The 23,238-nt window shown below is 42.1% G+C and overlaps 1 protein-coding gene across 1 annotated transcript in view; it reads left to right on the top strand.

The window, feature by feature from the left end:
• The window catches only part of kdm7aa (lysine (K)-specific demethylase 7Aa), a 43,415-nt gene extending 26,137 nt beyond the window's left edge, over window positions 1-17,278 (top strand). Inside the window, 13 exon segments of the mRNA XM_083758277.1 lie at window positions 1,183-1,270; window positions 1,498-1,604; window positions 3,631-3,722; window positions 3,952-4,038; window positions 5,733-5,796; window positions 5,799-5,838; window positions 5,840-6,026; window positions 7,000-7,124; window positions 8,223-8,386; window positions 9,667-9,767; window positions 10,900-11,090; window positions 12,462-12,871; window positions 13,292-17,278. Of these exon segments, the coding sequence (XP_083614403.1) occupies window positions 1,183-1,270; window positions 1,498-1,604; window positions 3,631-3,722; window positions 3,952-4,038; window positions 5,733-5,796; window positions 5,799-5,838; window positions 5,840-6,026; window positions 7,000-7,124; window positions 8,223-8,386; window positions 9,667-9,767; window positions 10,900-11,090; window positions 12,462-12,871; window positions 13,292-13,380 (1,745 nt within the window). The 3' untranslated portion in view covers window positions 13,381-17,278.
• Window positions 17,279-23,238: the final 5,960 nt, after the last annotated feature.

The raw sequence follows: 23,238 nt of genomic DNA, 5'->3' as shown, positions 1-23,238 counted from the left end.
AGAGGTATGATTTAAAGAGGTGTCAGAGAGGCACAGCAGTGGTAACCTCGCCCACCAGGCTTTCCGCCACCTCGGAGGAAAGCCTGGTCTCTGTTTCATTTCGGTATATGATCCGCTCGGGAGAAGATGATATACCGTTACGTCATGTTGTAGTATTGTTTTGTAGTCGACAGGCAGGAACAACAAACACAAACTTCCTTTTTCCTCAAACCGGAAGAATAACAATGAAAGCTCTCGTAGCCTGCAGCGTTTATTGAGAAAAATCGGTTTGAGGGAAAAGGAAGTTCGGGTTTGTTTCTGTATTGCTGCATTGATACTTTGACTTAAAGATCTTTTCTTATTTTTTGCTATTTTATCATGAACATTAGTGAAAATTGGTGAAGTCACACACAGGTCCTGGTTCCTCAGGCACTGTTATAGAGGAGGTTGCCATTCACTTTATGCATGCGCATAACCCTCTATTTCCAAACAGTTTGGAACGCGCTCCGTTTCAGGATTGCACTGGCATTTTATATTTCACGTCATGGTGAGGTCACATGGCATGGTTCAAATGAGGTGAAATGTGATGTAAAGATACTGTAGAGTGGATGTGAGGTCTTCTGATCCTTTTGTACAGTACAGTACAGTACAGGCTCTTAGCCCATTTAGACCTCGGACCAGATTCTATAGAATGTCTAATAAATCATGACCGTTTTCTATATGTTTCGATATCGGTGGTTCTCAAACCATTATCATGTCAAGGACCCTAAAGATGTATTATGTAATATAGTAATTTGTCATTTACTTGTGTATTTCCCATTTCCAACATTTTTACTTTTACTCCACTACAATTATTTGAAAACTTTAGTTACTAGTTACTTTGATGATTATTACAAATTAAAACACATTAACCACTTCAGCCCTATATACAAAAATACCAGATCTACAAGCTCACAAGCTACAAGCTCACGAGCTTGTAGGTCTGCTATTTTTGAAAAATCAAAGAACGACTGACGTAGAAGATTTTTTTTAATCTGATCTCGGGTCAGAATGGAAAACTGTCAGGATGTAGAAGACATTTTTAGAATCTGATCTCGGGTCAGAATGTGTTAATTAAAACAATTGTGAGTACTTTTCCACCACTGGTAAAAAAAGTCAGATCAGCCAGTGTGTGTGACTTGTGTCATGTGGCGCCCCCTGCAGGTTGGATCCATGCCGTTCTCACCTCTCAGGATTGCATGGCGTTCGGAGGGAACTTCCTTCACAACCTCAACATTGGCATGCAGCTCAGGTAAGGCCTCACAGGAAAGCAACAGAACACCCCACGTCTTCACTGCGATACGTTACAGACAATACATATCGTTGCCTAAATTTACAATTTAGGCATTTTAGCAGACGCTCTTAACTGAATAATCTAGATTACCAAACCATGCCCCCCCCCCCCCCCTCTCTCTCTCTCTCTCTTTATTCTTCATTCCTAAACTGTTATTGTAACCCAGCGTTTGTTTCTTTTCCAAGGTGTTATGAAATGGAGCGTCGTCTGAAAACCCCAGACCTCTTCAAGTTCCCGTACTTTGAGGCCATCTGTTGGTACGTGGCCAAGAACCTCCTGGAGACCCTAAAAGGTGAGTCTCAGTCTCATGTGGCCTCTCGCGTTGCCAGACTGTTGCCTCTCGCGTTGCCAGACTGTTGCCTCTCGCGTTGCCAGACTGTGGCCTCTCGCGTTGCCAGACTGTGGCCTCTCGCGTTGCCAGACTGTTGCCTCTCGCAAATTTCCAAATGCTTCCGTCATACAGTGTGGAGAAACGGAGGCTCTGATCATGAGTAAAATATAAAGCGGAAGTGAAGCCTCCTCCCCACTTCCGTTTAGTTTTTTACAGTCGCACAAATTTATCCTAATATAAATGGATATATATATATATCTGTTTTCCAAGTAAAGCCACATATTACACATACATTCTGAAGTTTATTACAGCCACAGAGAAATGTAAGAACAGTGGCTCTATGAAGTCCCTAGCAGATTATGGAAACAAAGATAAGAACAGAATGAACAGGAACAAGCGCGCATCTCATAACATTTCGCACATACAGCCAGTCCTCTGATAGCAGTCACAGTAGTGGACAGTCAACATATCACGGTTATCAATATGCTTATGCAGATAAGTGCTTCGCCACTGAGTCGAGCAGATAAGTAAGTTCATAATATCATGACACGGAGTATGAGCAAAATGGCCACCATGTGCGCCAGACAATGTTACTTTTTTTAAACCTATTGCACTCCACTATATACGGCTCACTTGTAGTGCCGTTGTAGCAGTGCAAAAATTAAAAAGAACTTCAGGTGGCATATAATGATGCTTTCTGAATTTTGCTGAAACTCAAGATGGACCAGTGCAAGTGAAATGTTTGTGGCTAATAATGTACACCACCTTTCATGCTGTATCGATTAATTCTATGTTTAGATTCATGTGTAGACTGAATGAGTCAAAGAATGTATTAATTATGGCCTTAATGGGGGATCACACGGAGTGATACAATCTTTTCCTCTAGCTTCTGAAAACACTGGAGGCAATGTGTATGTGTTTTTAATTGATATAGGATCTTATGGAGTGAAAATAGTCTGTTACATACGGTAGGCTATCTCTGTGTTCTTATTGTCCGTCTTGTTTCTTTGTTTAGTATATGGACTCACTAGAGCTGCCCACGAATATTCTATATCCGAATATATTTTCGAAAAAAAAAAAAAAATGAATAACCGAATATATAAAATTAAGGTTCGAATTAAAAATAATAATAAAAAATATTTTTTATTTCTTATCATTATTAGTTTTCGCGAGACGGTGCCATGGGTAAACGACGCGTTGTGACTTGTAAGCTTGTAGATTAGTTATATTTGCCACACGACACGCCGACACCGGCATACATTAAAGAATAAATCAGCTCTGATGCCTCGTACTCTTCCTAGCAGCGCAGCCTGCGTAGTGAGCACAGGGCGGGCGGGGCCGCGGGAGCCTTTTACGTTCTTTGCGCAGTGAGTATACGCTGCTCAGAATGGTGAAATCTTCCGTCAACAGCGTATCTAGTGATCAGAATCTGGGTCGGTGTTGTTTCGGACAGACGGGAGAATCATGAAGCGACTTTATCCTTCAGGAAATTATAAGAAGATAAATAAAATGCGTATGGATGAAATGTGGTGCCGGGTCCGGCAGCAGTAGCAATGCAGTGTTCTGTTCTGTTAATTAATACTGCCTCCGTGCCTCGTTTTGATAAGGCTGTGTGGTTGGATTGCTCATTTAAGAAAAAAAAAGTTTTACTGGAGAAAGTAGAATGCATGCGTTGTGTTCCAACTCGCTTTTCAGCAGCACCAATGCGCGGAGAGAGAGTTGCGCCAGCAATGCAATCTTAAATGTTATGTCTCAGGTTGTATTGGTGTAAATATAATGCTTAATAAATCCGAATGGCTCGAATTGAAATCCGAAATCCGAATTGGTCGAATTGCTCGAATCCACGTGGGTTTTTAAAACGAATATCCGAATCCAATTTTTGGACTATTACGGCAGCACTAGGACTCACTGTGTCTGAAATAAAGTTTCTCTCTCTCTCTCTCTCTCTCTCTCTCTCTCTCACACTCACACTCACACTCACACACAGAGCTGCGAGAGGACAACTGTCAACCCCCTGACTACCTGGTGGAGGGAGTCAAGGCTATCATCGGTGCACTGAAGACCTGGCTGAAACGAGAGGTGAGTGTCTGTCTGCATGCCTTCACATTAGACTACGGTCCTCCTTGAATGGCCTCTGATGAATATCTAGTCTAGAGTGGTTATCTCCATAGCCAAGTTCCTGTGGGGTGGGGTGAGGGTGGGGGGTTATGACCGTTTCGCCCGTATTCTCTGGCTGTGGGCCAACTACTGACAACAGGAGTAGTTGTTCGTTCTTCCACTCAGTGTCTTGTTGTCTTTCTGTGTCCAGGTGACTGAACCCACCAGCGAGGTACCGGATCATATCAGGCCCAACCATCTCATCAAAGAGCTGACCAAGGAAATACGCTATCTGGAGGTAAGGTTAAGAATATGGTAGAGTAATAAATAAAAAAGTTGTTAAAGGGGGGGGGGAAAGGGTTATATGGACTGGCCACAAAGACGAACGTAACCTCACACTAACCCAACACTGTGGTCGGACTGTTGAGACATTGGACTTTTTTATTTATTTTTATATTTAACCTTTATTTTTTTATTTAACCTTTATTTAACCAGTAAAATTCCACATTGTGACTGAAGTCTCTTTTACAAGTATGAACTGGCTAAGACGAGAGGCAAAATAAGTGTCACAGCTCTGCCAGTAACAAAAACATACGTGTACAACAAAAAACAGGACAGACATACAATAACGTGACCAATAAGGACTAATAAAAAAAAACTAAGCAACGGACTAATGGGTATAGCTCCTAAACATAAGCACTACAAGCAAAACCGCCACATTTGTTCCAGAGAAAACCAAAGGCTTTGCCAGGACAGAAAACTGTGGTTAACTAATTTATTGCCATCTAGTGGCTGAAATGGGACTCACAGATTGCCACCTGATCACTTCAACTGGCATTAAGGGTTGGGAGAGGGTTAAGGTTAGGTTTAGGTATGCTGCCCCGTGGGAGGTTTGAGATGGGTTGTAGGACTAATGACTGGTCATTTTGGACCAGAAGGCGTCAAAATGCGATCTCTGCAGTAAATGAGTTAAAACTGCAACAGAGGCAAATGAAAGATTTCAGATTTTTATTGAAGGGACAGCCCCTTGAGATGCAGCATCTCATTTACAAGAGCGACCCATAAACAAACAAAATACAGAAAAGCATACTGTACACAAATACACAAAACATGCAGTACAAGAGAACCGCATGTGAATGCATTTAGTTTATTAATGGTTCTGGCAACAGAACCAGTGTGTGGACACACTGCTGTTGCTTCTGTTGATATTTATTGATAAGATACGTCTACAAATCGGCAAGATTTAAGTTTGTAATAAATATTCATATTCAAGGCCAACAATGTATACTTCTATTTTAAGATCTTCTTTATTTCCCCCAGAAATTGTACTATAAATACAGTGTAGTGTGGAGTCGCCAAAGAATTTCCCCCATAAAATGGGGTTGTGGTATAAAAATGTTGGGAAGCCCCTGCTTCGGTTTTACGAGGAACAGTGGAAATAGGCGATCCTGCTACTTTTGTTGAAATCCTTTTAGAATAAACATGTTCGTCTATAATGAGCTGAATAGGGACGCCAGACCATTTACGACTGCTCTGATGTGGTCGTTTGTGACGTTTGCATGGATTAGAGTTCAAAGTCGCCACACACGGCCGCGACCAATTTCAGTCATTTGGATTCCATCGAAGCCAGCGCTGCTTCTTTGAAAGCGTGCTGCGTGTCGAAAATAGCCGATCTACAAGCTCACAACACGTCTCGCTTGGCGTGTTGTGAGCTTTTATGTCTGTTATTTTTGAAGAATCGTGAAAATGCGGCACAAATCTTTGGATATATATTCTTATGGAAGACTTTATTTTATTTTATTTCGACGTCAGGCCTAAATGGCTTAAAAACAAAATGTAGGAAACCAAAACAAATCAAGGGACCCGTGAAAATGTATCCGCGGCCCCACAAATGGCTCCCCGACCCAGTGTTTGGGGTGAACGGTGTCAATCACACATCCACGAGATTGTATTTTTTTTGCTTCATTCCAAACGCGTCTTTTCATCCTGCAGGAGGAGTCGACGGGCGGCGGCGGCGGCGTCAAACCAGTGAAATCTCAGGGAATCGTAGCTGGTGCCGCGGCGGAGCAGCCGGCGCCCGTGGCGGCGGCGGGGGCGGAAGGCCTGGTCACGCGCTCCTCCTCGCTGGACAAGCTGTGCCAGGCGCGGCGGGCGCGGCGGGCGGCCCGGCGGCTGAGGGCTGAGCAGGAGCAGCAGCAGCAACAGGTGGGCCCCTCCAACCTGGACATACTGGAGCAGCACACCAGAGAGGTGCTGAAGAGGCTGGAGGTGGGCCCTCTGGATGAGGTGAGCATTTCTCTCTTTTTTTTTTTTTTTTTTTTTTTTTTTACCCATTTAGGTTTGAGTTAAAAAAAAACGTTCGCTCCGAAAGAATATATATCCAAACATTTGTGCCACATTTTCACGATTTTTTTCAAAAATAGCAGACCTACAAGCTCGCTATGAGCTTGTAGATCTGCTATTTTTCCAATAGCTAAATTATAACATAATGTTTAAAACACCAAAAGGGACTTCAATAAAAATTAAGTGGAAAAAAGGAAAACACCAAAAGGGGTTCCCGCCCCAAAATGGGTCAAAATAATGTTTCGGTGGCCCGGCTGGCTGGCTGGCTGGCGTCGGAAGCTGTCTGGGTGTTACCCAGCCTGACGGCGTGCTGTGGGTTCGAGTCCCGATCCTGACAACCTTTACTACGTGACACCCCTCCACTGTACAAAAGAATGTACTACTAATTAGGGCTTTCACTTCTAGTGAGTTTTACTAGTTGACTAGTTGACTATTTTACTAGTCGACTAGTTGTTTAACTACCTATAATGTAAAAATCACACCTGTGTGAACTGAGTGGTGCAACTACCCCCCCCCCCCCTCTCTCTCATTAGCAGGCAACAGTACAGCACTATCTCTCTCTCTGTTTCTGGCACAGCAGCGCCCCTACTGGTACTAATAGTCATACTCGTGCTCATTAACGTCACATACATAGGCGGACACATAGGTGAACAACATGTAAAAACTGTGTACATTGGTGACTATAATCTAGCATTCTAGCTGATCTTGAGGCCTACAAAAACGGGGGGGGGGGGGGGGGGGAACGCTTTTTTTTCTTTTCTTTTTTTCTTATCAACTAGTCAACTAGTACCAACACGGTCGACTAGTTGATTTACTAGTCGAATAGTCGACTACCGGTAGTTGCTTAAAGCCCTACTACTAAATATAACACAAACTAATCACTCACAACCACCTTCTGCCCTTCTGTCCCACTCAGGACCCATCGTTCTGTGCCAAGGTCCACGGGAAGCTCAACAAGGTGTCCACAGCGTCTGCTGCCGCCGCAGAGAGCCAGGACGACAATCACCTGCGCTTACTGCTGGTCAACGGCAGAATCATCCGGTGAGAGTGACACACACACACACACACACACACACACATATATACACACACTAGAGTTCTACAAAGCACCTGAAAATTAAGGCCCGGCTTTACTGGGCAGGCCAGAGGCTCGGTCCAAACAATTACCATACCTTTTAGGCCCAAAAAGGTCTTTATGCGCTTTACCCATTTAGACCTGTGAAAAGATTCTCCAAATGTCTTCTAAATCCCAACAGTTTTCAGAAAAACCCATGTTTCTATATCAGTCGCCCCATCTGAAAATATGTAGTTCCAGGGACCCCCTTGAAGCAAAGATTTGAGTTAGAAACGTTCGATCTGAAAGAATATATATTCAAAGATTTGCACTACATTTTCATGAATTTTCAAAAATAGTAGACCTACAAGCTCATGAGCTTATGAGCTTGTAGATCTGCTATTTTTCAATAGCTAAAGTATAACATAATGCTTAAACACCAAAAGGGGTTCCCGCCCAGAATGGGTTAAGGCCCGGCCCTAACTGGGCCCTACTGGGCAGGCCAGAGGCTCGGTCCAAACAATTACTGTACCTTTAGGCCCAAAAAAGTCTTTATGTGCTTAATGTCCTCAAAGTCACGTATCCAAACAAGCTAGCTTTGAACTGGGCTGATTGGACCTAAAGTTCCAGAGATGATGACCAAATGATGATTAAAAGAAATCATTGAACCCGACCTGACCCGAAAACGTCCGGTCAACTAGGGTAGGTTCGGGCTAAATTTGAGAACTCTTAACCCATTTTGGGCTTTTAAGCATTATGTTATACTTTAGCTGTTGAAAAATAGCAGATCTACAAGCTCATAGCGCAGCACCGAAATGTGGCACATTTTTAACTCAAATCTTTGCTTCTGGGAGGTCCCTGGAACTACATATTTTCAGATGGGGTCGGCGGCGGCCAAATACATATATTTTTGGGGGTCCTTGACATGAAAATGTTTGAGAACCACTGACATAGAAACATAGGGTTTTTTTTTTTTTTCACGGTCAGGATTTACAAGACATTTGTAGAATCGTCTCGGGTCTAAATGGGTTAACACACACTCTTACAGTATATATCATAATACTAACCTGTGTTTATGTGTGCAGAGATGTTCGTCAGCCTAGCACGGGCAGCAGTCCGGTGAAGACGGAGGGTGAAAGGCCATCGGAAGGTCACAGGCTAGCGACGAGTGGCGAGGAGATGAAGACGGAGGGGTCCCAGCCCTGCCGGGAGCAGCGCGACACAGGAGGGGAGAAGCCCACACACCTCAGTGAGTCAACACTGGCCTACAGTATGGTCACCGTATAGAGAGTATGCACATGCATGCTTTTCCAATCAGGACACGCCCCCCTCACCTAGACTGAGTGGCAAAACATTGAGCAGCATGTGAGTGTTGGCGTTTGGAAGCGCTCGTTGGAAATCACTCAACCGTCCTGCGTACCACCTGTTTCTAAATGTCACATAATGCAGGAGGCAGCAACATGTTGTGTTATTGAAAACAAGCACTTCCAAACTCTGACATACCCTGCAATAATCAATTGCAGGGCATTTCTTGACAGAAAGTAGCTCATAACATTTCTATGGTGGATTTTCATGAAACAAGAACTTTGCAGATAGAGAGGATAATTCAAGCTTTTCGTACAGCTGCAATGTTAGTGAGTTTAACATTGTTTAATGCAATCAGACAGGACTTTTGGATGAATGGGCTGTCAAGGCCAGAAAGTAGTTTTTTGCCACTCAGTGGGCGTTCCCGCATAACTTCCAGGTACGATGATGTCACGCGCATACCCTCTATTCTGGAAAATAATCTGAGAAACAACGTTGTTTATTTATTTGGCATAGACATCACAATCACATTGCACAATTTGTAGATGCATTGGTTGCAGTGTATTGGCGCGAGTGCTTTCAGTGTGCAAGTGTTTTCAACACCAAATCAAGTACATCACACCATTACAGTAACTTGTGAAACAAAACAAGAGTAGGCATAATCATTCAGATTACCAGTCAGAAACTATATATACAGTACATGTGAGCACAGTTGATTTGATTTCAACCATATTTTGAGACCTCTATAGAACCCATTACCATCCGTCTCGTGGAACCGTAGGTAAAGAGTTCCAGAGGTTTCCCCCCACATATGAGGGCATTTACAGACTTTCTATTACAGCTGTTCATCTGCAATAGACAAATTAGTCAGAGTTGCAACATAAATCAAGTTAGCTTCCCCAATAAAGGCAATGGTTCTAACATGGTCAATATGCAGGCCTAGGCTAGAATAGACAACCATTATGCATTCAACAGTGAGCATCATTAGGGTTGTCACACTTATTACATAATCGTCTAATCGTCGTCTAACGAAACCTAAAAGGCAAACGGAAATGTAATTTCTATTCATATTAAATGTTATTTCCATCGTCAAAAACACAATTCAATCGTTAATTGCAATTATGTGTGTGACAATTACTTGTCACCTTGAATGTGTAATTGTGACAGCCCTGAGCGTCATATCTAGAGTGTGTGGCTCACGGTGTCCCGTGTGTCTTTTCTCAGGGGGTCTGGTGGACAGAGTGAAGACTGAACTCAGGGAAGAAGTCTCGGGACACTCCAGTGTGTCCGACGGGGAGTCTTCAGACAGTGATTCTCACGTAGAGGTAACCGTCCGCTGTTCTCGTATGACATATGGGATTGTTAAAGGCTCATACATAGTCTGGATTTTCGGTGGTGAGGTGACCACCGAACTACAACATGACATCATGAGCCGCGGTGAAGAGCAAACCACCGCCACCGCCCCAGCCCTTCTCTCTGTTTTTACTCGCCACCGCTCAACGTTATTTCAGCTCCGGTGGTCAGCTCACCACCGGAGCGGTGGTCACCTCACCACCTACTGTGCTGTAACACCATCACAAATAATAGTTCACAGATGTATTTGAAGCCGTGTTAATTTTTCTCAGAAGTCTTTTGAATAACACACAATAGTCTTTTAGTCTTAGGTGCTATTTACACGAGGATGGTGTTCATAAAAAACGGCAAAATAAAGTACCGTTTAGCGCTGTCATTTAGACGAGAACGGTGTTCTCAGGAGGTGAAAACGCATCGAAGTGAAACCGCCTCCCAGAGTGCAAATCTTTGAGAACACCGTTTCCTATGGTCTCCATATAAACAGGCAAAACGGTGAATCCGCAAAACTTATGACATCATGGCTCACGTTGGCTCACAGCGGCAGCGCATAGCCTATGTTTATTACATTGATGCAGAGCAATATCATTATGATATAATGGAGTTCCTGAACAAGCCTCCCTCCTCGCCTACAAAGTGCTGCTCATCAGCGATGTTGAATGTAAAACCATGATGTAAATAAAAAGCCTTGTGATAGACGGCAGCCGCGGCAGCAACGTTTATTTAATAAATATATATCATCCCGTGGCGCGCCCAGAGCAGTGTTGCGCCGCTTGCGTCTTCTTCTTGTACGTGGGTGACCTGTCTATTTGGCAGCCCGTTATCGCCACCTAGCGACAGTATAGCATAATAGCACATTATATCATAACTTGTGCGTTCTCGTGTAAAGGGTAAGAAAAAATGAGAACGCAACAGGACTTTGACGTGTTATATGGAGATGGTCCCCGTCTAAAAGAGGCCTTAGTCAACAAATGTAACACTGCTGTGAAGTTGCACCAATCTCTTTGTTTCATCATCACCACCCTCTCCTTTCCCCTTTTCACTCTCATGATCCGTCTTCAACTTTTTCCCCCCCAACATTACTCCTTTCAACCTTTGCCAACATAGCGGAAAGCATCGTCTTTGTCGTCGTCGTCGTCGTCGTCGTCGTCGTCATCATCATCATCTTCCTCTTCGGAGGAGGATTCGGGGAGCTCCCAGGAAGAGGAGGAGAAGTCCCCAAAGAGAGGCTCGAGCCACACCATAGAGCTGGACCCGTCTGGCCAGAACCTCAGGCACACAAACAAACCACTCAAACGGTAAAAACGCAGAACAACATCATACAGTTAAAACCATATAGACAAAAGGTATCCTTCCTCCAAGTTGTACTGCTTGTGTGAATTGCAGACTTGAAAAGAAAAGAATCCAAGGCACTCCGTCTTTGGTGAAAAATTAAATAGTTTATTGAGCAAGGCAAATACATAACAGGACCTACGCGTTTCGACCAAAAGGTCTTCGTCAAGGTCTATCTGCCAGCTTGGCTGATTAGTCACCCTTAAGTACAACCAGGTGGTGGGTGTGATCCAATCATGTCATTACATCGTTATTATTTCATTGGCATATAAATTATTTCATTAGTTACTAGTTATTATTACAATAGTTACATTATTTTGTTGTATAGATATCATGTTGATTACACATCATAAGGTGTTCAATAAATCAGAAAACGAATTATAAAAATAGCTAATCATACAGTATATGTGGGCATTTCCTTTAGCATCGTGATAGCATGCTCTTTTCAGAGCTCGAAAATACTTGTCCCAGTTATAGCCTCTTGTTCAAGCAACCTCTAAATAATACCAATTAGGGATGTGCCGATGAGACAATTTGGCCGATATCGATATCCGATATAATTGCCATTATGGCCGATAACCGATGTCGATATGATCTCATTCTGTATTAACCCATTTAGGCCTGACGTCAAAATAAAAAAAAAGTCTTCTAAATTCTGACAGTTTTCTGAAATACCTATGTTTTCTATATTAGTGGTGCTGAATATTTCATGTCAAGGACCCCAAAAATGATATGTAATTGGCCTCCGACCCCCAGAAGCAAAGATTTGAGTTAAAAAAAATATATATACCGGTATTCCAAATTTGTGCCACATTTTCACGTTTTTTCTAAAATGGCTCGTGGCGCGCTACAAAATTCCCACCCAAAATGGTTTAAAGAATATTATTTTGGCCAAAAAAGCAATGCTTCTTTATTGCAAAACTAGGGATGCACCGTTATTGAAATGTTGGCTCATATCCCAACATAAACAGCTTGAATATAGTATTTTTTTTTTTTTTAATGTTCCAACTATTGGCTCTTTGCAGCCTTCATCATCGCGCAAGGCTTTTTCAGGCTTTTTAAATTGGGCGGGAACCCCAATTATAAAATTAAATATCTGCTGAATCCGATATATTATTTTACCGATACGGATTCATTGGTTTAAGGCCAATATCGGCCGATACCGATGTGTTTGCAGATTAATCTCCCATCACTAATACCGATTATTGAATTAGAAGTGAAGCATCACTCTTAGCTTATTTTTTTATTTTTATGTATTAAGTCCAGAAATTGCAATGCTGTTAGGGCAACTGCGCAGCAGGAAGTGAGCATGTTCCCCCTTCCGTGCTTCTCCGCAGAGAACGTCCTACCTCACCCACCACAGAAGAGGCCATTCAGGGGATGCTGTCTATGGCCGGCCTGCTGTGCCCCTCCAAGCCTGAAGAGGGCGCCGCCACCCAGGAGCCCTGGTGGTCCAGCAGCCCGGGCCAGCGCTTGCCGTCGGAGGAGGAGAGGCCACAGGCGCAGCAGCAGCACCCGCGGCGGCTCCAGGGGGACAAGAGCCCCATGGACAGCCAAGGGAACAGCAGCAGCGAGGCCTGGGACAATCAGGGACTCTGCCTCGGGGCCCCCAGCCCGCTGAGCCAATGCCATGACGCCAGCCCAGAGACGGACTACCAGTACTGTGACCCATCCATATCTCCTCCACTGCACCCCTCGAAGAGGCATTCCCCCAACCCCCCTCCCATCAGCAATCAGGCCACGAAAGGTTTGAAACGCCCGCATTTTTCTTGTTTCCTCTTATCAAATGTTTGCTCTGTTTCTTTTTAGTCTTTCTAATAATGAATTGCATTTTTATGTCGCTTTTCTATGCACTACGTGCCTACTCAAAGCGCTTACAATGGTTCGTTCATTCATTGGGAGGTGAAGCGGCGAACAGTCGACGCCAGCGTCCTCACTTCCCACCCCCAATCCAACCCTTGATGCTGAGTGTCAAGCAGGGAGGCACTGTGTCCCATTATTTAGAGTCTTTGGTATGACCTGGTATGACCCGGCCAGGGCTCGAACCCCGACCTCCCAGTCTCAGGGCAGACACTCTAACCACAAGGCCACTGAGCTGGTTTCTAGTCTCCTTAGCAGTAACCTGTTGATGTCACAGCCGTTGATATTATTTCTTTGTTTGTTTCAGGCAAGCGGCCCAAAAAAGGGATGGCCACGGCAAAGCAGAGACTGGGGAAGATCCTGAAACTCAACAGACACAGTCGGGTCTTTGTGTAGCACAGGTCAGATGTGGGGATCCAACAAATATGGATAAACATCTGTACAATTTGTTTCTAGACACTTCTTTGTGCTGTAGAAAGGAAAAAACTAAGAAAAAAAATACTGCCTGGTGATGTCCCCCAAATGACAAACTCGGGACACGCGGAAAAAGAAGACTCACTGTGGATACAGGGTATTGGATTCACATTAAGCAAAGTGCACGGCTTCACTACAAGCACACTAAAAATAAAGACATGAAACAAAAAAGGGAACTCGATGAAACGACAGACGAAATAATTCTACTGCAGGGAAATGCAGAGTAAAGCATAATCGATGCTTTGTTGTACGACACGCGTCGCATGTCAAAAATGAACTTATTTCAAAGTGATGAATGCAACAAGGTTGCTTTCAACGTGTGACACCATCATGTGACAAAGCATGGATTAGGCTTACAGCTCCGCCGGGCATTCTAATGGGTTAAGGAAATGTAGCAGGAAGTGCGAGATGGTAACATTGCTCGCTCGCTTCCACTGGCAAAACCGCAAAAGACCACCTGCCGCTTTTTGATGCCAAAAAAAAACTGCATCCATTTTCTTCAACTCATTTAAAGCTTTTTTTTCCCTTCCCAACCGACTCCTCCCTCCGTGACCGTCTGTGGCAAAACCGAATTACGCTGGATCAGCAAGTCAAACGAGGTAGGCTTCCAATAGGTTGAGACACTGTCAATGAAACAACTGGCTCTTTTTGGGCTGGTGTCTGTTTCTCTCTAGCGGGGTCCTCCTCTGGGCCCTTGGAGGGGGAAGAGGAAAAAAAAACCTGCAAGGTGCTAAGGAAGTGGAAATTAACTGAGATTTCATAATGGTGCTTACTGTTTGTATGTTCACCACTCATACCCGGTCCTCTCTCTCTCCTCCCCCTTTGTTTATCTCAATCACACCAGCAATAATGGCTTTGAGAGGAAAAAGCGGGAGGCAGCACTTTAGTGCTTTCCCCCCCCCCCCCCTTAACCCATTGAGACCTGAGACCAGATTCTACAAAATTTGTAGAATCTGTTCTCATGATTTAGAAATCAGTTTTCTGAAAAACCTATGTTTCTCTGTCAGTGGTTCTCAAACTATTTCATGTCAACAAGCCCCAGAAATATAGGGAATTTGGTCGCCGACCCCCATCTGAAAATGTTTTGTATCAGAGACACCCCCCCCAGAAGCAAATATACGAGGTAAAATGTTCGCTGTGAAAGAATATATACTCAAAGATTTGCACACATTTTCACGATTTTTCAACAGCTAAAGTTTAAAATAATGGTTAAAAGCTAAGGTGACACAGATGCGTCCTCAGGTCTAAATGGGTTATTTTTTATTATATTTAATCAGTTAAAGGCCCCAATCCATGTTGTTTTGAACATTATAAATTAGGGTTATAGTTATAGTAACATAACAATCCTAGGGTTTCATTTATCGATGGAAAGTATGCTATTTAGAACTTTACTATGCCATAATAAATGAAACTCTAGGTTTGTTTACAAACCATACCAATGTGAACAAATCTATTACGGGCCAAAAGTATAGAAAATGTATCTGTCCATAGTGTCAATTCTACTGAGTGAATCAACTAGACTCGAGAATAAAAACGTTTCAACGTTTTCTTTTTTTTTGGGGGGGGGGGCACTATCCATTTGTACACTTTGTTTGGATCGCTGGAGAGTTGTATTAAGATATTAACAATTCAAAGTATTATGCATTTCTTCAGTCGACTTCATAAAAATAATTTACCTTTAAACATTTACACAAGTTAAATGTCAGTAACAGTATATGATATCGGAGAGGGATCTATCTGGCTAAAGGGAATCCAACACTGAAAGTGCTGCCTCTCAGTAAAATGAATTTTAGAATAGGAAAATGAGTCTTACATAATATGGTCTAAAAACTGATGTTGAGGAACGACTCATAACCTGCTTAATTTATTTCTTATTTTATCTTGTGATGTTGATTTTTTTTCCTAAATGTTATTTTTTATTCTGAATGATGTATTTATTAATTGAAAGAGAATGATTTTATTATATTTTGACCCTAGAACTCAGCTATTCTGGGTATTTTCCTTCATAGGGGCTTGTTTGTGTTCTTTTTAATATTCTCTATTCTCATACTTATTGTACATGTGGATATGTTTTAGATATCATGTGATCATGATGTATCGTGCAGCAATTTGCCTACAAATATTTTCCTTCTGTTCTGTCACGACTCTTTTCTCCCCCGCCCCAGTCGAGTAGATTCTGTGTTTACTTCTCCTCTTTTCTGGGTTTCCTCCTTTCTTGGTAGCCAGAGGTTTGGGGCTATTTGCTGACAGGGAATAGATTTTGTTGTGCTTTTTTTCTTTTTTATTCAGAGAAATGTCAACTTACATATCTATGCCTGAGCTCTTTCAGCTAGTGCCACTTTTTCATTTAGCAAACAAACAAAAGAAAACAGAGGGTGCTTTGAGCCACTGTGGTCTATCCAAAGTAGTCGTCGTATTCTGAGGGGAGAAATGTAAATTGAGACGTTTCAGTGGGATGATTGAGTATTTTTTTAATGATTCCAATGATGTGGTGCTGATGTGAGATGTGTGTGTGTGTGTATAGCTTGGGATGTGCAGTTCTTCACTCTCAGGGAATGATGCCATGGACATGACCTTTTTGATTAACTACCAGCCGCATCATGGACACGGGCAGCATGTTCTTCCAACTTAACATTCATATCACATTTTATAGTCTCTTATTAGCTCCTTTCCAATCAGTCAAGAAGGTATTTTAGTAATTGTGGTCTTTAAGCTGATCAAGTTTGTAGGATAAGCTGTAATTACCAAGTTAACTTATCAATTTGTAAATGTCACCGTTTACACAATTTGGCATACCCCACACAGAATAACACTTCTTCAGCTCTGTTAGTCTGTGTAACACGCTCACTTCTACAAGACAATTCACCCAAGTGAGTGACACCTAAGCTGTTGCCAAGTAGCTTTAACACCGTTTTAACAGTGTCTGACTTCCAAAGCTTTGCTCATGTCATGTGGTGCACATGACCTGAGTTAGGCCTGTCACGATTACAAATTGCGATTAGTTTTTTTGCATTGAACATTGGAACGTTACAATTTGTATTTGTTTGCCTTTAGGCTATGTAATCACAAATTGCACTGGGCAAAGTATAAAGAAATCATTGACACGTTTTAATATTTGAAATTGTATGGACATTTTACAACATGGAAACAATTGGCAATTATGCTAAAGTAATTGACAGGCCTAACCTGTGATCCCTAATAAGGCATTTCACTTAATCCTGACTCAAAGAACCCACTATTAGTATTAATGCACCATTCAGACATAAAATAAGTATTGATCACATTGCCAGACTGATTTACACTACACTTACACACCTTCCAATTCTTTGCATGTCCAGTCATTGAAAACACAGGAGCTAGCCTGCAGGCAGGGTTTACGTTGTAGTGTTCATTGTACAGGATCTGGTCCCTGACTGTTGCTTTTATATGGAGATCTCTTGGCATTTTGTGTTGTGTGCCGATTCTTGGAATGGTTTGTTTTCAGATTTAGAAAGCTTATGATTTAAGTATACAAACACTGGCTAACTGTGACACTGTTACTTAATGCATTGCATATTGTTTCTGCATTTAAAAAAAATGCCTGTAAATAAAATGTATGAACTATTTATTAGTAGATTTTTTTTATGGTTAAATTAACCCTAAGTAACCTTGCTGCTTGCCTGGCTCTTCACATTTTAGAATTATGATTGTACAGTGGTGATTACACGGAGACAGATTAGAATAAACACAATTTTATTGGTCTATGTATGTACAACAACGCCTTTCAGTGGCTTCTGATGAATTCCAGAAAGGCTGATCCTCAGCACCCTGGAACCCAGACTGATCTGTAAATGACAAACTGATTAGATTTAATGCATCATCATAAGAGTAAAATATATATTGTGCAGTGCATGCTCGATCAACTACAAATTATTTAATTAAAACCCTTGTGATAAAATTAATACAGAAATAGATTATTCTGGTAGCTTGAATTTAACCCATCAACACTAAACCCCACCCTAAAAGTAACTGTCCAATACAAATAGTTTGGCAAGCTTTCGTCACTTCACAGCTGCCCGTCAGTGTTATTTTGCATGTGGCTGTGTTGTTGAACACACGTCGGGCAAGTTATACGACAGCCACCCACGTGATGGCAATAATACTAATCACTAGTCTTACCGTGCATTATATTGGATGGTGGTTAAAGTTGATTGAGTTGGATATACGGTTTCTCCCTCTTAACATTTCCTTGCATTTCTAATTCATTGAAATAATGCACTGCAGGCATGGTTGACTAGATTTAGTAGATATTTTGAAGTTCTTGGTACTGAAATAACCGTTGCTAATGTGCCTATTGGACAAGGACGGGTTGGGGTCTTAGCGAAGGTCTAATTCCTTTGTATAATCTAACTGTGTATGAACGAAAATACATGTTAAGAAACTTTAGATGTCTAAAGGGAGGAACGGCCGGGTCAAGGTCACCTTCTGGAACTTTACTCGTCTTCCTCAGCATCATCTGGTGGGATTCCTAGTTCTTCATCTGTCCATGCGGAGGCATCGGGCCATGGAAAGTGACCCTGGGAAGGACATTACAGTGATTAAGTATGTGTGAGCTTCATTTACAAACATAGGGAAGGAAAGTCTGTCAATGCAGACTTACAGAGTCACAACTCTGTAAGTCACAAGATCTGTAACTTAATACAGGCATTGCATGTTAGAAAATATATGGTAGCTACCTTGATGGATGGGATGCCAAGTCACAGTGGCACTGTACATTTAATATAACATTTGTATAGGTCAGCCTGGTTTCTTGTGATAGAGTATATGAAAGTTGCAGATACAAAAGCCTGCTCTGATTTCATGACAAACTCGCCAATATTGCACATCTACGGGTGACAGCTTGTGCAATTTAACAGATGGTGCGCATGCAGCATGACGTTTAAGTTCTGTAAAACGAGCGATACCCAGAGGCTACTAGGCCTAAACAACTTTGCACACAGGTAATGCTGGTGTACTGTAAAACACAGTAAAAGAAGGACTTAAAATAATTGTGGCATCACATTCAAATTTGACAATGTCAAATTTGAATGCGACATTATTTTGGTGAAACAAATGCTTGCATAGAGAGGATAACCTAAGCTGTCCCTAGAGGTGCAATCTTGTTGAGTTTGTAATTTAAATCAAATTTCACGAAGAGGGTTGTCTGTAATTTAAATCAGAAATCTCACGAAGAGGTCTCTCTCTCTCACACACACCTGATAGTGTGGGAGGGAGCTTTCACATTGCATGCGATGTGCATGACATTTCTGTGATTTTGCCTTTTTTTGGCCTATTCACAGCTGCCTACTAAAAATCATACTGGTCATGATTGTGTGCCCCCCCCCCCCCCCCCCAACACAATGCATATAGCCAGGTAAACAACACTGGCACGATATACATCTAGAGTCTAGACGTAACACAGTGCACTCACCAGCACAGCGTCGGGATCATGCCAGCAGTGCCAGAGGATCCAGAACCACATGGCACCACTAAGGATTTCTGACTGGATCTGCTGGTGCTTGGTCAATTGCGGATATTGCCTGTACTGGGGCTCTATGTGTGGTCCACCACCAGCCCTGGCAAAATCAGAACATATTTTACAATACGAAATGTGACTGTAGTAGAGTGGGTTACAACAACCAGTGGTCCTTGAGGGGGTTCCAGGTGGTCCCCAGCTAAATGATTGAGTTGGTATGAAACCAAATGGACCCTTATTAGATCTTCAAATCTTGAGAGTAACATGAAACCCATTTGGTTTCGTGTCACACTCAAGAGAACATTGTTGTTAAACATCTGTTAATCTACAAGATGTCTACACACAATGAGAATGTAGAAGAATTGTTATTTTGATCAACGTTTGCCTGCTATCTCTCCTATGGTACCAACATCAATACAGCATGTGTGGACAAAATCTTGACAACCAAATAGACAGTCTTGGCTCAATCTAGGCTAAATCTCATCAAATGGTGGTCCGTGGCTCAAATTGATGCCGATTGATTGAATTATTATTATGTATTAACAGATTGGAGAATTACAGTACATTTCAAGCACAACTTAATACAAAACTGTTAACTGTGGACGAAACCATAAAGCATTACACTTGTTTGCAATAGGGTCCACCATGTTCAATTCATAACATTTAGATACGTACAAATATACACTTCTATAGCCAAAAGCAATAAGTAATGGACCTTATATGAACAGGGTTGAAAGCCACAGTGCTGTAGTACATTTGCTCCATAAGAATAATGATAATTTGTTTGATTGATTTGTTAACTATGTATTTTATGTACGAGTCTTAATCTTAGCAGGCTTGTTTGACTGATGTAATAAATTAAGTTATATTATTGCTGTGAGCTGTAAGATCACAGCATGCTAGCATGCTAAATTAAGCTAGATAGCTTTAATGGAAACACTTACCTTCTAGTTACTATTTTTTGTGGCCCACGTCGGAAGAGTTGCGTCCCAGCTCGAAGGACTCCCATGGCCCTTCCTAAAGACGCCATGGTGGTGGGTTTTTTTTAGGGAACTATATTCTTCTTCTTCTTACAAACGTTATTGTAAAAACGAGAGAAGAGAACCGTCCTAATGTCACCTTCCCCTTGTCAATAAATGCCCCCCGATGCAACCAGAACTATGATTGGTCAAATAACAAGGACTGGCCAGTGTCTTCTGTTCCGATTGGCCGTGGTTGTGACGTCCAGGAGCTATTTAGAGACGTAAAAAAAGAAATCGGTAAGTGAAACTACGCCCTCGTGTGGTCAGTTTAGAGATTTATTTTTTGTTCCCCCCCCCCCCCCCCCCCAGCCAATGATCATATAATATTACAAAGCAATCCACAAATAGCATCGGTTTGACTAGGCCAGACTCCAAACATTTTAATGATAACGTTTGGCTCATAGATGGGAATAGGTGCCTTTCCATTTGGTTGCACTCTGCAATAATAATAATAAAAGCTGTGGAATATATGTGCGAATATATACTTGCCATGCTACTTGCCATGGTTTGAGTTGCCGAGCGTGGCAACTCAAACCTATGAATACATTGCGTTGTTATAGATATGAAATACTGTCATTAAATATTGTTTATTAGTTATATAACTAATTAAATTGTTCTCCCCATTTCGTCCTCTAGAGGGGGTCAAAGGCCAAGTTGTAAATTCTTATGAACGGGGATTTTAAGGGGCCATTTGATTGGTTGTGTTCTTGACTTTAGTTTAGTTTATAACATGCTTTTAATGTTATTACGCCCTTTTTAGGGGAAATACTGACATTCCAATGGAACTGTGGCAGTGAGAATTCAAGTGCTTATGCTACTATAGTAGAATGGGAATCACTGAATTGACAAGTGAAACAAAACGACAGACAGTGTTGTTTTAATAACTTAAGAACAGCTTCAGAATGTGTGTGTACACAGTACACATTATAGAAATTCCAAGTGAAAGAATAGCCTAAGATAAGCATTGATCAGCACCAAGTTTAAAAAAAGACAACAAAAAAAGAAGGAAAGTCTTCATTTGTCTGTTTAACTGCTTGAAAAAAATGTACACACAAAAAATAAGCGATACTTTTCAGTCAATCGAGCCAGGAAAGGAAACGCGCTTCTAGAGATAATACCCTGTGCTGTCGGTGGCGCGCCGACGGCGCTGCCCACGGACGCGCGCTTGCCTTGGTGGTGTGTCCGTTGTTGCCATGTCTGCGTATTATAAGCAACTCTGGACTTGTTTTTCTGTAAAGTTGCTTGTACATATTGGTAGTTGCGGGTTGCGGTTTTTATATTGTTTGTTGTGTGTCAGGGCCACATTTCAATTCAATTCAATTTTCCACGATTTTCTGTTGTTAAAAATAGCATCTAAGCTTGTAGAAGTCGGTTGTTTTGGGCTTAATTGTGTTCATAGACCTGGCCGCTTATTTCAATTCAATTCAAAGGAGTTTTGTTGGAATGATTAAACGTACATTTGTCATTTACATTGCCAAAGCAGAAGTGGAACAAGACAATTAAAACAACACAATGTATTTACAAATAAATATTGGGATATAAATAGGAATTAAATAAAGGTGTAAACAGAGCTGTGTTACATTAACACTTTGGGTAATACTATCTTGTGAAACTATAAAAAGATTGTGCATTTTCTGTCAGAGATATATGATGTATCCATATAGGAGACGTTAGCTTTATTTCTCTCACACAATCTGGCAACACTGGGTGGCGTACCACTGTTGATTTCGACGCCATCTTCTACCCGACTGCTACACTGTTAAGTTTCATAAAAAAACGCAATGATGTTGCTTTTTATGAGGTTGAAAGGGGGAGGGGGAGCAGGGAAATAATCTCACATAAGAAAGAGAACAATCGTCGTGTTGGTAACCTGACAAATTGAAAGTATGGTTTACCTTTTTCACCATGAAATGTGCGCTAATGTTAATGTAACTACACTGTTATATCTAATGGCGTCTCTCTCTCTGAGCTGAGCTGCGTGCGTTGCTCCACAGACAGTCAGATCTCCGGTTGCGCCCCTCTCCCCTCGCAGCTCAGAACCCGCCCACAAATTCTATCCAAATGATGTCATCAGAAGTCAACCATTTCTAAAAAAAAAAATAAAAAAATAAACGTAGGCTATGTATGTAATGTACATAGCCTACGGCAGAACGACTACACATACATTGATATATTCACCCATTGCATCCCATATAATAAACCGAGAACAGAATAAAGTCGGCTGATGATCACAGTTAACAACAAAAAAGAAAGAAAGACTTGGTTGTAATATCACCACCACGCACGCACCATGGTCATATCCTCTGGACCTGTGAATGAAAAAGGCTGCCTTTCCGTGGTCTTTATATGATCATTGTTGCCCGTTGTTGCTAATCTTGCTATGTGCGAACGAACTGAACTGAAGGATAAGGTGGCCTGTGCTCTGAGCCTCTGACTCTGTCCATCTAATCTCCGTCCAAAAAACCTTTAAAACCTGACGGCAAAAACCAAACACACAGCGGTGTAGGGTAGAGGTTGAAGGTGCGCATGCGCGAGGGGATGCGGTTTAGAGACAGGATCAGCGTCTGTGGGTGCGAGCGCGTGTGCGTGTCTCTGTGTGTGTGGGGGGGGGGCGTGTGGGGGAGGGTCAGCCCAAACGGAACAAGTGATGTGAATAGAGCGCCTCTCTCACACACGCACTCACGCGCGCACACACACACACACACACACACACACACACACACACACACACACACACACACACACACACACACGCACCTCAGCAGATGATGTCAAAAGGGATTTCGCTTATATGCAGCGGGCGGCAGTCGGCGCTCGGCGGTGCGCACTCGGCAGATGATTTATTTTAAACTAAGTAAAACAAACCTGCAGCTTTGTTTGAAGTAATTGTTTCAATGTCAAATATTTTGAAATAGTTTCAGCCATCACCACCCACCCAGGCTTGTTTGGTTTAATTGTTGGTTTAATTATGTTGTGTACATATGGATTTGTACTTTGTACAGTTCAAGCATGCATGCATGACCACACTAGTGTGGTGCAGATTTCTGCCTAGCCTATCTTCAGTTCTGCTCGTCCGTATTTTATCCCATGATTTCTCTTGTTAGGCGGTGTTTTATAGACTGACTGCCCCCTTCAAAACAGTCAGTTCAATAAGAAAAACACTGCCTCTCTTGTGTAAGGGGTTACATAAGAGCTTACTACCTAGTAGTACCGAATAGGATATTGTTTACTTTAGGTAGGCTACCCGGTACTCATTTTCATCCC

This window comes from Protomyctophum parallelum (genome assembly GCF_964188405.1).
Source record: "Protomyctophum parallelum genome assembly, chromosome: 22".
Taxonomy (NCBI): Eukaryota; Metazoa; Chordata; class Actinopteri; order Myctophiformes; family Myctophidae; genus Protomyctophum; species Protomyctophum parallelum.
This window is presented reverse-complemented; position numbering and strand designations above follow the sequence as displayed.